Source organism: Daldinia vernicosa (assembly GCF_022497035.1).
Source record: "Daldinia vernicosa strain CBS 139.73 unplaced genomic scaffold F5Y00scaffold_28, whole genome shotgun sequence".
NCBI lineage: Eukaryota > Fungi > Ascomycota > Sordariomycetes > Xylariales > Hypoxylaceae > Daldinia > Daldinia vernicosa.
Genome location: NW_025953944.1, coordinates 97,507 through 109,884, shown reverse-complemented (window position 1 = coordinate 109,884; position 12,378 = coordinate 97,507). Strand labels below are relative to the sequence as shown.

Below are 12,378 nucleotides of genomic sequence, written 5' to 3'. Positions count from 1 at the left end.
TGCACTGCAGAGAACTTTCGACAGCAATCAAACATGTCGTCATGACCCCAATTCCACATCCCTTCGTTTGCTACCACGCGACGTAAGCTGCTTATTTATATACCTAAGGTTAGGAGGTAGATAAAAAAGTTCCGGGTAACGCTCTTTTTCAATCAGTCTCCTCCAGTCAACCGTATCCCCACCCAAAAGCAGTGGTACATGGATGTTGGTGACGCTTTGTCGTTGACATAAAGTACGTAGAATCCCCACGCGATGCGCCGATTGAGGTTAGTCGTGAGAGTAGCTGGACCTAGTAGCTGGATCTGGTCGTAGTCTTTACTCTTTCACGACTTGTCATTGTTATCAATATAAGACACATATATATGACCTTGACCCTAGGCCCGGCATACAATAGTTGTAAGTGTACTTCTGTTTGACTTTGGAGTTACGACTAATGAAAGTTATAGCCACCTCGAGATAGAGCTTTGCAAATGCGTCCTCGTTACATTAGTTATCTTATATCAATACATACGAAGTCCTCGTTCAGCCAGTTAAAATTATGACCATAAAAATTGAAGTACTTCAAGGGAGATCCTCGTACCTTAGGTAGATTGCGAAAACGCGCGCTGGATTCTTGGGTCTAGATTTCATAGCCCTGTCCTACCTATGCGCTCAACTCTCTACCCTTCCAGTTATTTACCTACCTATCTTCGAGTCAGTAATCAACTTAGGGAATAGGATAACGATTGATAAAAAACTAGATTGCTGTGATGTAGAAGTCTTCTAAAATCTATTATTTAGCTACCAGGTACCTAGGTCAGTAGACGTCAGCGCCAGATACACTACCAATGGGAACGTAGCCGCGATGAAGAGAAGTCCTACGCCCGCCCGATTAAAGAGGATTATACGTCTAGGGTGTATCTCTGCCCAACCGTAGAGAATAACTGACGCTACTGCAGGTACGCAACCATTATTCGCAAGCGCATAACATGTTGTCCATCTGCCATATAGGAATTGAAATAGAGGGATGTAGAACGATCTTCATTGCCGTATCTTAGAATTGTGTCTTTGCCTTTTTCCCCTCTTAAATCTCACGCCACGATCTTTTCCAGTTAGTAACGCTAATTATATCGAGTTTAATAAATCTTCCGTCGAATTTTTGGTGTTTGTTACTGTTGAAATCTCGCTACAGTCCCTTCATTACCCATGTCTATCAAAAGGTTACCAGTACCTATTGTAGATTATGGCCAGTTTATCAAACTCCGAGGCAAATTCCCAGACCATGCCTAACACGTCGAACGGACTGATGCGTCCTCGGTCCCATGCTAGGTCTTCCCGGGCCCAAATATATCCTCACCCAAACCTAGAAAACCAACTCTCCCACCGAGAGTATCTCGACAATTGCTTAAGATTTGAGCTAGTTCAAGAGCGACTTACCCAAGTACCTGGCAAGCCCCCCGGGCCTAGATGCAGCGATGTCAAAGCAACCCTTGAGAGGGTAGACGATATCTGGCCAATCCCTCATGACTTGGGGGCTGGTGAAGTCGGAAACACATTGAATGCTAGCGTTCCACGACCTTATTCGCGTCTCGCCTTAAGTCAAGGGACAAGCGTTACATGCGCTCAAGGTATACCTGGCCCGAGCCGGGGTGGGACGCAGCATATTCATATAGCTGGTCATCAACCGACGGTGAGCTCTTCCTTAAACCCAAGTCGGAAGAGGACAAGGAAAAGAAAGAAACATAGCGACGATGATGACGATAACGACGACGAGGGTTCTCCTAGCTACGGAAAGAAACCAGCTTCTCTGAAAAATCCGCGCCCAAAATTTGCCTGCCCATTCCTTAAGGTGTTCCCCCATTTACCTCTCCATTGCCATGATGAAGGTGGCTTTGCGGACACGTCTCGAGTCAAGTACGTCAGACCCCAACTGCATACACTTAATATGTTCTTATATTTTCATAGGGAACATATTTACCGGAAGCATCGAAACCCTCAATGTCCGTTCTGTGGCACAGTCTTCGGCCGGAATGAGGAATGCACAGAGCACCTTCTCATGAGGTCCTGTACGCCTCCTGAAAACGGGTTCCCCATACTTGTAATTCATAACGGACAAGAAAATGAAATGCGGAGGCGACAAGGCTTGCGAGGCTTGTTAGAAGAGGAGAAGTGGTATAGAATATACTCAATCATCTTTCCGGAAGCCGCCCGTCCGTACCCGTCTCCATGTAAGTTATTTACTATGGCTGCTCTGAAGCTCAAGCTAACCGGCGCCCATAGATGTCGAAGAGCATGCAGGATACCAACTGCAAGAGGAACCACGGCAACCACAAGAACTATCTCATGAGGTACGACAAGTGATCATGCAAGAGATGTGGCAGTTGGAAAAGGACCCACAACAGCCAGAACAGCCGCAAGAGCTACCGCAGGAGCTACCGCAACCACCGCAAGGGGTATCAGGACAGCCTCAAAGCGTATCGCAACAGCTTCTAGAAGTACAACAAACGATTATACGAGAGATGCGGCAACAGCTACAAGAGGTACGGCAAGCAATAAGACAAGAAGTGCGACAAGTAATACAGCACGAGGTACGCTTACAGCTGCAAGAAGCATGGCGGATATTTCCCCCGTATTTTCCTCAACAGCCATGGCAAGGTGACGGCCCTTCTCTTCTTGGTATTGGTGCTCAACTCCCCATCCCGGGAAATTCCAGTGGTGAGAATGGCCATAACGGCCACGAATTTGTCGACCCTGTATTTCTACAGGGAGAAATGCTGAATATGTTCGAACAAGTGCCAGAGGAAGACCCGCCCAACCCATCTGGTTGACTGCCTAGATACCGGATCTGATCGTCATGATCTTAACACTTGGCCACCTGACCCAACTATCTCTCGAATATTTGTCTGTTTATGTTTGAGCGGTATCGTGGACATTGTCTCTTAAGATCTACAATCTTTTAACTATAGGAGAGGCTCCCCTGCTTAAGGCGCTCCGCGCTGGTATCCAGCGGCTGCGGGAGACCTCGGCTGTTTTGGCTCCCCGGACTCAGTCCGTCGCATCGACATCGACTGCATCTCATCTTTCATACCACGATCATTACCTGACTAGGGGACATGAATGAATTTAATATACACCTACGTTTTCCCTTACAGCTCATCCGAACTAAACTACTCGAGAAATATTTCACTTATCTTCCTGCTCTTAGAACCCCGGATGCCTTATATATTGAAAATCCAAATACTTACGACACACACAAGCCCGCTACCCTGAGACACATGAGTCACTATTTCATGAGCCGCTACGACAAGCTTGAATGCTACGATGATAAACGTTATACCTTCTAAAGTTGCCCCTTCGGGAGGCAAGCGGGATGAATGGCATCCCAATTCCGACTAAAGTTGAATATTCATATTTTCATTAAGGTTTCCTTACCTCTAACGTACACCTCCTCGAATATCGAGTTTATTACCCATAATCTACTCAATTTCTTTACATTCGTCATGATTAAGTTACGCAAACACCTTCACATTTTTGATAACGGGACACGACGAGACGTGAATCTAGAAGTGGATGGGCGATGTTGGCATGCATATAGTATGTGTTACTCATTGCTTGTTCATGGTGGCTCCCTATACATGGCCATGCCTTGGAGAGCTAGGTACGGGGCGAGATGAACCTGAACATTGAAGGGTCTTATGTACCTAATGATTACGTTAACTACGTCGCTAATTTATGAGATTCATCCCGACTTGTCAGTTATGGAAGTACTGAGGGATTATCGTACCCAGCTACCTAAGCTTCTGGCTTTCGACGTAATCGGTGCCTCCTGAACAACTCCCTAACAGAACTACTGTTTTGATTGAGAAAGGGGGTTCGTATAAGACTTTCTGGGGATTTTACGGACATGCGCAAGATGTATCCTTAATACCTCTTATTTGCCACGGAAAACTCTCTCTCGACTTAACGCCGGTACCGAAACACTATTTAGCGCAGAGGCCTCTAACTAGACGTAAGGATCGGCCGCGTATCTCCCGCTATTAACCTGTCAGCTATCTATCTGCCTGTCTCTCGCCTTAGCGCCGAGTCGAGACCAATTAAAATGATACAAGTTCTATAGCTGCTCACCCAAGAGCTGATACCCGCTGATTCCCGAGGATCGGAGAAGTTAGTTACGATCGTTTGTGGAGACTCTTGTCGGCGCCACGCCCGGGCTGCCGGGATTGACGGCGGGGTCCACAAAACCGCTCGACCCCGAATGTAATTTGAGGCTCTGCTATGATAATGCCGGTAATTTGGCGGCTCGAAATGCCAGACCTGACCATGGGCATCAGTATCGCCACAGGGAATATTATTTGTTTTGCTGTAAGTAACGGTAAAGATCTTCGCTTGTACCTATCATTGGCATTCTTGGCGTCCTAGGGAAGACTTAGGTGGGTTACCGTAGGTATCGGCTTATGAATTCTAGTGGATGGCCGGCGTACAACCGGGACCGAATATCTTGTGTGGACCCAGGCCTTAATTCTAACCACTCTTCTTAAATGTTAATCTATGATACCTTGAGTAGTTATTCGTGAAAGATATGTCCACGCTGCGCTTGCTTCCTGTCTGCCTTACGGCTCTTAGAGGGGAGTTTAGGTTGGGCTTGGGGAATTATCTCCGACCAAGACTTTGCTGTTGATGATCGTTGCGGTCTCGGCAGTCTTGTTCTGTAGCTTGCAGAGCCGACTGTCAGCTCGTGCTGTTGACCGCGCTGCCAAGACTATACCCTCTTTGGGGTAGATGCATCTTGCACCTATAAATAATAAAGGTATACATACGGAAAGTATCCTTTGTTCTAGATCTCTCATCCAGCTTAATGAATACAGCAAGTAGCATCATTGCGACCGTTTTACCCGGACCCCTACCAACAGCCACATCAAGACGATGGCCCTTCTCTTCTTGGTATAGATGCTCAACTCTCCATTTTGGAAAATGGTAGTGGTAGATATGATTAATATCAACAATAGCTCTATCGATCTTGTGTTTCTACAGAATGTGGATTCTAATGTCCCTCCTCATGATCCTAGTACTTAAGTAGACAGTTAGATTAGGCAGATTAGGTAGTCATCGGGCTGTATTTTCCGTTTAGGAAAGAGGGTCTCCGGAGATGATGTCGGCGTTAAGAGGCTGAAGATTATGTAGCTTTCTATTCACTGAATTATTCACTTGCATAAGCGAGTCAGCAGCCAATATAAAGGGCATAATTATAATAGTGTCCTAATGCCCGACTTTCAGCTACTCACGTGAGGGATTAGAAAAGCACAAGAATCATATTTACTCAAAACGCTTTCTTGGACCCTTTCTAAGGGGATGTGTAGTAGTTCCTTCTAGAGGAGTAATTTTGGCTCGAGTCCCTATGAGTATACGCTTTTATTTCCTATTTCCTCGAGACTTCCTACCCCCATAACACGCTTCACTTTCTTATGCGATTGCGCGGTACTTCTATTGGTCATATGCTTTGCTGCCCAACGCATCATTCTACCTAAGGTCGAATAGCTGTCTTTTTCTCGCATGTGGAGCGATATGCTGGTGTGAATATTGTCACTTGCTTTCACTTTCGGATGAATTCTTACCTACCTTAATACCTTTCTATACCCCTTTCCACGGCAATAAGCGTCATACGAATCATTAATCATGGGCGAAGACTGGTGGGACGATTTTTCCAACAACCTTGCTACAGATCTTGCTCCCCTTATTAGCCTTTTCGGGGAAAATCCAACCAAGCAGTATCTCAGCGAATGCTTAACCATTCTGGATATTGTTATATTCTCCATGGCCCCCATTGGGGTTATTACTGCTGTTGTATCTGCAATTCGAGTGCGTGGAACACCGTCTCTTAGAGCTTTCGTTGGGAGAGCTCAAGAGGGAGCCGGTACGGCCGAAGCAGAATTGTGTTCATCTACTAGCCGCGATGTTTGTGAACTTTACACTAATGGAGGTATTGCTCGTGTTTTTGGTCGTCCTAAGCTACTCGAGGTCGTGCACGATCCCAAGTATTCGGGTAATGCATTTTATCCTACAGATGGAAGCAAGCCAACAGCTGGTATATATTCCTTCGGGCAGTATATCAAAACAGAGCGCGGGAGGGAAGAATGGAACGAGACACAAAAACGAAATAAGTCTGCAGGATCAGACGAGGAGAACTCTACTAGAGAAGAGCCAATACGTTTTGCACCAAACCCAAATCTTTCCCTCAATATTGGAATCAAGCCATTGCGCCGTGGTTGGTTTGTTTTTGCGGCCATACTAGGGATTATGATGCAGTTTTTCGTATTGGTATGGGCGGTTCTCACAAGATACCACTTTCAATGGACACGAAACTCCAATGAAGGTAAATCATAAATCTTATGTCTTCGTTTTATTTTAATGCTAAATATCAATTTTAGACTACTACGCGGTTCCGTTGACGGTAATTGGGACGGTCCTACTTTGCCTCGGAATAGCTTTATGTGCCTATTTGATCGAAAGCAAAACCAAGGAACATGTCTTCGAAAGGAAATATAGTCCTAACTACAAATCTGTATTTTATTGGGTCCAACCAGGAAATCAAACCATAGGCGATCAGATGTTTGACCCCTTTGGATATTCAGACACCAAGTCCCCCTTACAGAAGTACATCACGTCGTACAAAGACAAAGCGGGAAATGCTACGATGGGCTATATTTGGACCGCAGTCTCATTATCCGTGATAGGATTCATCTGCCAGTTTTTAGGTCTCAGAGCATGCCATTCGTCTGTATCAGTCCTCCAACAACGGCATGGCGGGAGACCCAAATTTCTTCCAGGGGCACGAACTGGAATGGCTGGCACTCAAGATTGGACAGTCTGATATGCCTTCTAAATCCAACACCTGCAAATGGAGGGTTATTAGTACACCAAGAACAAGTTGCGCAGACATTACTATTCGCTCTATCGTAAATGTGTCTTCTAAACCTGAAGCACATGAAAGCGAGATATCATGTTTAGTGGAAAGACTTCAAGGGTTTTCAGGCGGCGTGCCTATCCTTTCTGGGTTTCGAATCCAATCACACAACTTTAATCCCACGGAAAGTATTATGAAAATGGCTGAGAAGGAGATTTCTCAGTGGATCTCAGCAGAATACTGCACTGAAAAAACTCAACATGATTGTACATCTGATAGCTGCGGATCAGGCCCGAATTCGACCGTGAAGGCGTTCTTTTATAGAAGTCGGCTTGCTCGTATGATAGGGCTGGAAGAACCGGAGTCAGAACATAGTAGTCACTGGGGTAAAAGACGCGTTTTGGTTAGAGATACGGCCCTAGCTTTGGCGCAAGCTATTGAAGAAACCATGCAAGTTCTCTTCGCCTCAGACTCTCAGCAATCTATCAAGCTTTCTAGATCATGGGGACAAGCCTTCTGCATATTTTGGACCATTCAGTCCTCATGTTCATTAGAAGATGGAACTATACAAATGTCATTGCGAAGAGCACATAACAAGGACAGGCTCCCTGAAGGACCGTGGAAAGCTGAAGCTTCTGAAATAGAAGCTGTCCTTGGCTTATGGTTCTGGTCATTAAAAGAGCAGGGGCCGCGTGACGGTGGGGGTGCAGAAGATATGAGCTCTAAGAAGTTTGACGAGCGCATAAGTCGCATTCTCTCGACAGGTAATAGTCTTCCTACAGGGAATGGAATGGATTTGAATATCTGGAGAAATAAAGAGGAACCGATGATACAAGATTACCGGTTAAAGGTACAAGACCCAGATGCTCAGCCAGGATCTGGAAATGTGCCCAAAGCAGAAGGAACTGAACAACACGTTAATCAAACCTCCAGTCCGGGGAGAAGCATCAGCCGCGCAGAAGTTGAGAATGGAGTGTGGTGGAGAGATGGAGATGGAGATGGATTTGTTGTTGGCGTTGGCGAAAATAGACCCCCTAGCGAATCATACGATCAGCGACGATTTTTTGGCTGGTGTAATATGAAAAAAACCTCGCCTTGGAAGAGTCTTCGTGCTTTGGTGAGGACTTCCAAAAACTCACTTTTATTAAATTGCGCGCAGGAAATATATTCGTCATTTTTAACGGCAATTATGACAGCTGTTCAGGATACTGGAGAAGTAGAAGTCGACCGACATCGGGGTAATATTACAGTCCACAATGAGAATGTCGACAAGATCCAGAATATTCTTATCGAAAGAGGCCTGTGTGATACAGAAGATGCTTTCGCATGTACCATCCCGATTCTGAGAAATCAGCACAAGCTTCAACTTCCTGATAAGGTCCTTTATGAATTGGCCAATAATAATATAACAGCCTTTTCTCGAAATCTTCATCCGTGGAGTAAATCCATATCTTTAATTAACTGGAGACTTTATCATGCATATTCAAGTCTGGGATCAATAAGCGAGCAGAAAGGTTCGTTTGAGGGACTGGAGGCTATTAATCAGGTCAGGCGAACTTTCGTAGCGACCTGCGAATTCTATCGTCGAGATATCATACGGAATTACAGCGAGGGACTGGCCGGCTACGAAGGAATTTTTGGATTGCTCCAATGGTACTCGAGAAATCAAAAGATCATGGACATTCCACTTGTCTGGGTTGATTTTGGGGAGCGCACAGATTCAAGCAATCGTCAATCGACACTTAGCCTTGCCGAGACGATCAGATGTTATACCACCGCTGCCCTATATCAGGCAAAAAGGATAATAGAAGAAGGAGGAGAAGAAGAGTATATATCAGATTACTCCTCTATGAAAGATAAGCTACAGACTGAGTTAGGGGAGGAAGTCGAACCAAAATTAAAGGCAAACAACCTTTCTCAAGCCATTAAGGAATCCGATTTAAGCGCCACCCTTTATTTTCTAGGACGGGAACCTCTTGACGAGCCATCAAGAGTTTCGGCACTTATTGATGCCTGTCAATTAGGCTGGTACATGGTTGTCGATGTCTTGGTGAAGCTTGGCGCAGGCGGAGAACAAGAAGATAAAAACAGACTCCTTTATGCCTCCCAAATCGGAGATATCAACATAGCGAGAAGATTCATTGGAAAGAAAGATATACGAATGCAAGATAACAACGACGGTGACGACTATGATTATCGTTGTATGGTTGTTCGCGAAGTAGCCAAACGAGGACATGCGATAATATTTAATGACATGATACAAACTTGGAAAAGCCGGTCAATATTTGATGATGATCAAAAAGGCATGACGCCACTAAGTTCGGCGATCATATCGGGGCATCGTCATATTATAGATTTACTACTCAGCAACGGATTGGCAAAACCAAATGATCGTCTTACGAAATTACCAGCGCTTCATTTGGCCATCGCGGAAGAAAAAGAGGACATAGTGGAATTGCTTTTAAAATTTGACGAAGTTAAACCAAACCATAAATATAGCAGGATGACCTGTTCCCCGCCGCCGCTGATATGCGCAGTCAGAGTTAAAAACGAGTCTATTTTTGAGAAGATTCTAAAGGCGCAGAGGACTGATGCAGACCGTTATGACGGAGAAACAAGGACAGCTCTTTGGTGGGCAGCGGCTTTAAGTCTTGATTCCTACGTTCAAAAGCTCCTCAGCTCTGGAAAAGTGCACCTTCCGGATGTTCAGGAAGAGGAAGGTGATACACCACTCTCGATCGCGGTGCAAGCAGGTCATCGCGGGGTAGTTGACCTACTACTTAAGATACCGGAAACTACTGTCAACTTAAAAGCGGTCTTAATTGCTGGTAAAAAAGGTTATCAAGATATCGTTGAAAAGGTCCGACCACGAATTAAAAAGAGTACAGAATATTTTACTGAACAAGAGTTCGACGATGACGAACAACATATGTGGCATAACGTCGAAGAGAATATATCATGGGAAGAATTAAAGAATGGCAGAGGAGAAATCGACTGGGACAGGCTGGGAATTGATACGAAATACCTTCCTGAATATCTGGACTATGCTTCACAGTTGGCTGATGAGCCATTCGATGTCATAGATAGCTATGTGCCTACTAACCGAAACCCGGCTAAGAATGAGGATGAGGGACATAATTCACGAGGAAGGGCCTAGATCGCCGGGGGTAGTGCTCAAGTCATCTTAAGAAGTAAATTGATGCAATATATTAGAATCCTAGCGAAGAAAGGACCTTAGACAAAACGAAGCATTAATTATCGTAGAAAGCAATAAATAACACCAACTAGAAGACCATAATCTCACGCGCCGCCATGTACATAATCTTGACGCACTTCCTCGATCTGTAGCGTAGCGCGCTTGAATCTAACACGAAATTCTTCAAGGCAGGCCTTCCAGATCTTCTTCAGCGATGCCTTACTCTTGCCCTCAAGCCGTACAATTTCTTCCTTCGGTATCCAGGCACGCTTTATGGCTTCATAGTCCGATGGCCCAGCTGTGACATACAACTCGAATTCCCGGGTGAGGTACATATAGCCGCAGTGATTGTGCGGGCGTACCCTGAGCCTCTGTTCGCAGAAATTTGTTGCGCTCTCAAGGAGATCCGATTGCCTCTCAAAGAACTCTACGTCGTCGATGTCTATCGGCCCATTTCCCCTGCTGACACGTCTATGTATGCAAGAATGGATGCGCCCGATTACCTAGGAAGTCTAGCATGTCATCGTGGACGAGGATGGACCCCTTTTCGATAGACAGTCGCCGCAAGCTGGATATAGGTTTGAAGCACCACATCGGGCGCACTCCCTGGTCGGCAACGATGGGGGGTTTTAGGAGTTAGGAATTGGAGATGCTTCATGGATGTCGTGCCTGCCATTATCGCTCTTTCCGTCGGCGATCTCGTTGCAGTTGCTGCTTCTGTCGGTGATCCTCTTGAAATCGCCCCTTCCGTCGGCGTTGCTACTATTGTTGGTCCCGTCATTGCCGTCACTGCCATTTCCGTTTCCGCTATGATCAACCTCCGTACTCAGTGCTGCCAGCTCTTGTATTTTTCTGCCCTGGTATATCCATTTGCACGTCAAAAAGAAATCTCGCTCATAGGGTCCTGATCCTGAGTGATAAGTTCCGGTATAAACTACCATGTGAGCCAGGCGATCAACGAAGGCAACATGTATTAGTATGAGTCGTGCCGTGAATGGTGAAGGCCACATTACACGATATAAAGATCGTTGGAATAATCTATAGCTACAGCTCTACTAATACTATTCTTGTGCGAATGACGGTTAGTATACATAACCCCGTAAAAATCCTCCGGTTTATAATATATTGCATTTATATTTACCCTTTTGATCATTAAGCATCTTTATCTTTATGGCATGTTACGACTATGTCTTGAGGGGTATGCCCTCAGAATAGACCGAAGTAAGCATATATATTGATTCCAGCCTTGCGTCAAAGGACAAGAAGACCCCCGAAGATACAATAAGTCTTTTGTCACATATAAGGCGTAATTGCTAGTTAGCAATTACGGTATCGTTTTTGCAATATCTTCAATAGCTAATAAAGTGTAAATACGATAGATATCTTGTCCTCCTAGTGTCCATCTCATTGTCAGTCAAATCATTGATCCTGGAAACATTCATCTCACCCATCTTCAATATAAACCACCCAATTCAATACAGAGTCTAATTGCTTGAGGGATTCAAAGTATACTTCCATGGTATTACAATTATCATACTTTTGGCATCTGTTACTATTCTGGGTAAAAATTGCTATGGACCAAATAACTAGGACACTAAGGGTGATACTTGGCAAATAGCTGATGGTCAAATCTCCTACTATGCTTTGTCAGGTAAGATTAAGCTCAACTGGTGCAAGATACAAAGATATTGGAAAGGTTAAGATTAACCCCTTAACACCCTAGAAGAGTAGTATGCTTTGTTGATTACCAAGAAATTAACCTTCCCAAGTTCAAAAACGTCAGTCCAGGTGGACTAATGCCTTATTAGTCATGTTATACTCTCAAAATATTATAAACTTGTTTAATTTTCCTAGTGAACTTGTTTATATTGGAAGAAATCATTCAACAGATTACCAATCGTACTATACCCCAACAAGCGAACTACACAAGGCGAGTTCATTGTACAGGCAATTATGCGGAAGTTATTGTGGCAGTACATATTCCATTATTTGCAAAGCGATTTCCTCCAAATGGCTCGTACACGGTATTGTTCAACTATGGGGCGGGATATACCTGTCGTGTTAAGTACCTCCTAGACTTCCTTTTTACAGATACGGATTTGTAGTAGGGCCAAGGGTTCTTAGGAATAGGGGGAATGGTGTGAACTAGCTATGACTTTGATACACTAGAACGTGATCTCGTTGCCGGTATATTCTAATGAGGATATACTTCTACCTATATAATCTCCTATTCTTTTATCTTGGTGAGTTTGTACATAGCTTGCATGTGGTGAGATATCTAGGGACATGCAGTATTAGCTGG

The 12,378-nt window shown here is 44.7% G+C and overlaps 3 protein-coding genes across 3 annotated transcripts; 2 read left to right on the top strand and 1 right to left on the bottom strand.

Annotated features, from left to right (window-relative positions):
- Nucleotides 1-1,222: 1,222 nt before the first annotated feature.
- Nucleotides 1,223-2,807, top strand: F5Y00DRAFT_262785 (uncharacterized protein; the record flags this gene model as incomplete). The annotated part of the gene is made up of 3 exons (XM_048011441.1): nt 1,223-1,893; nt 1,945-2,207; nt 2,260-2,807. 3 exons carry the CDS (start codon nt 1,223-1,225, stop codon nt 2,805-2,807), a joined length of 1,482 nt encoding a protein of 493 aa, XP_047864080.1.
- Nucleotides 2,808-5,652: 2,845 nt separating this feature from the next.
- Nucleotides 5,653-10,037, top strand: F5Y00DRAFT_270368 (putative ankyrin repeat protein; the record flags this gene model as incomplete). Its single annotated transcript, XM_048012602.1, has 4 exons — nt 5,653-6,349; nt 6,405-6,703; nt 6,762-9,633; nt 9,727-10,037. 4 exons carry the CDS (start codon nt 5,653-5,655, stop codon nt 10,035-10,037), a joined length of 4,179 nt encoding a protein of 1,392 aa, XP_047864079.1.
- Nucleotides 10,038-10,180: 143 nt separating this feature from the next.
- On the bottom strand, nt 10,181-10,872 carry F5Y00DRAFT_262782 (uncharacterized protein; the record flags this gene model as incomplete). The annotated part of the gene is made up of 2 exons (XM_048011440.1): nt 10,181-10,579; nt 10,633-10,872. The coding sequence occupies 2 exons, from the start codon at nt 10,870-10,872 to the stop codon at nt 10,181-10,183; spliced, it is 639 nt and encodes a 212-aa protein (XP_047864078.1).
- Between the last annotated feature and the right edge of the window lie 1,506 nt (nt 10,873-12,378).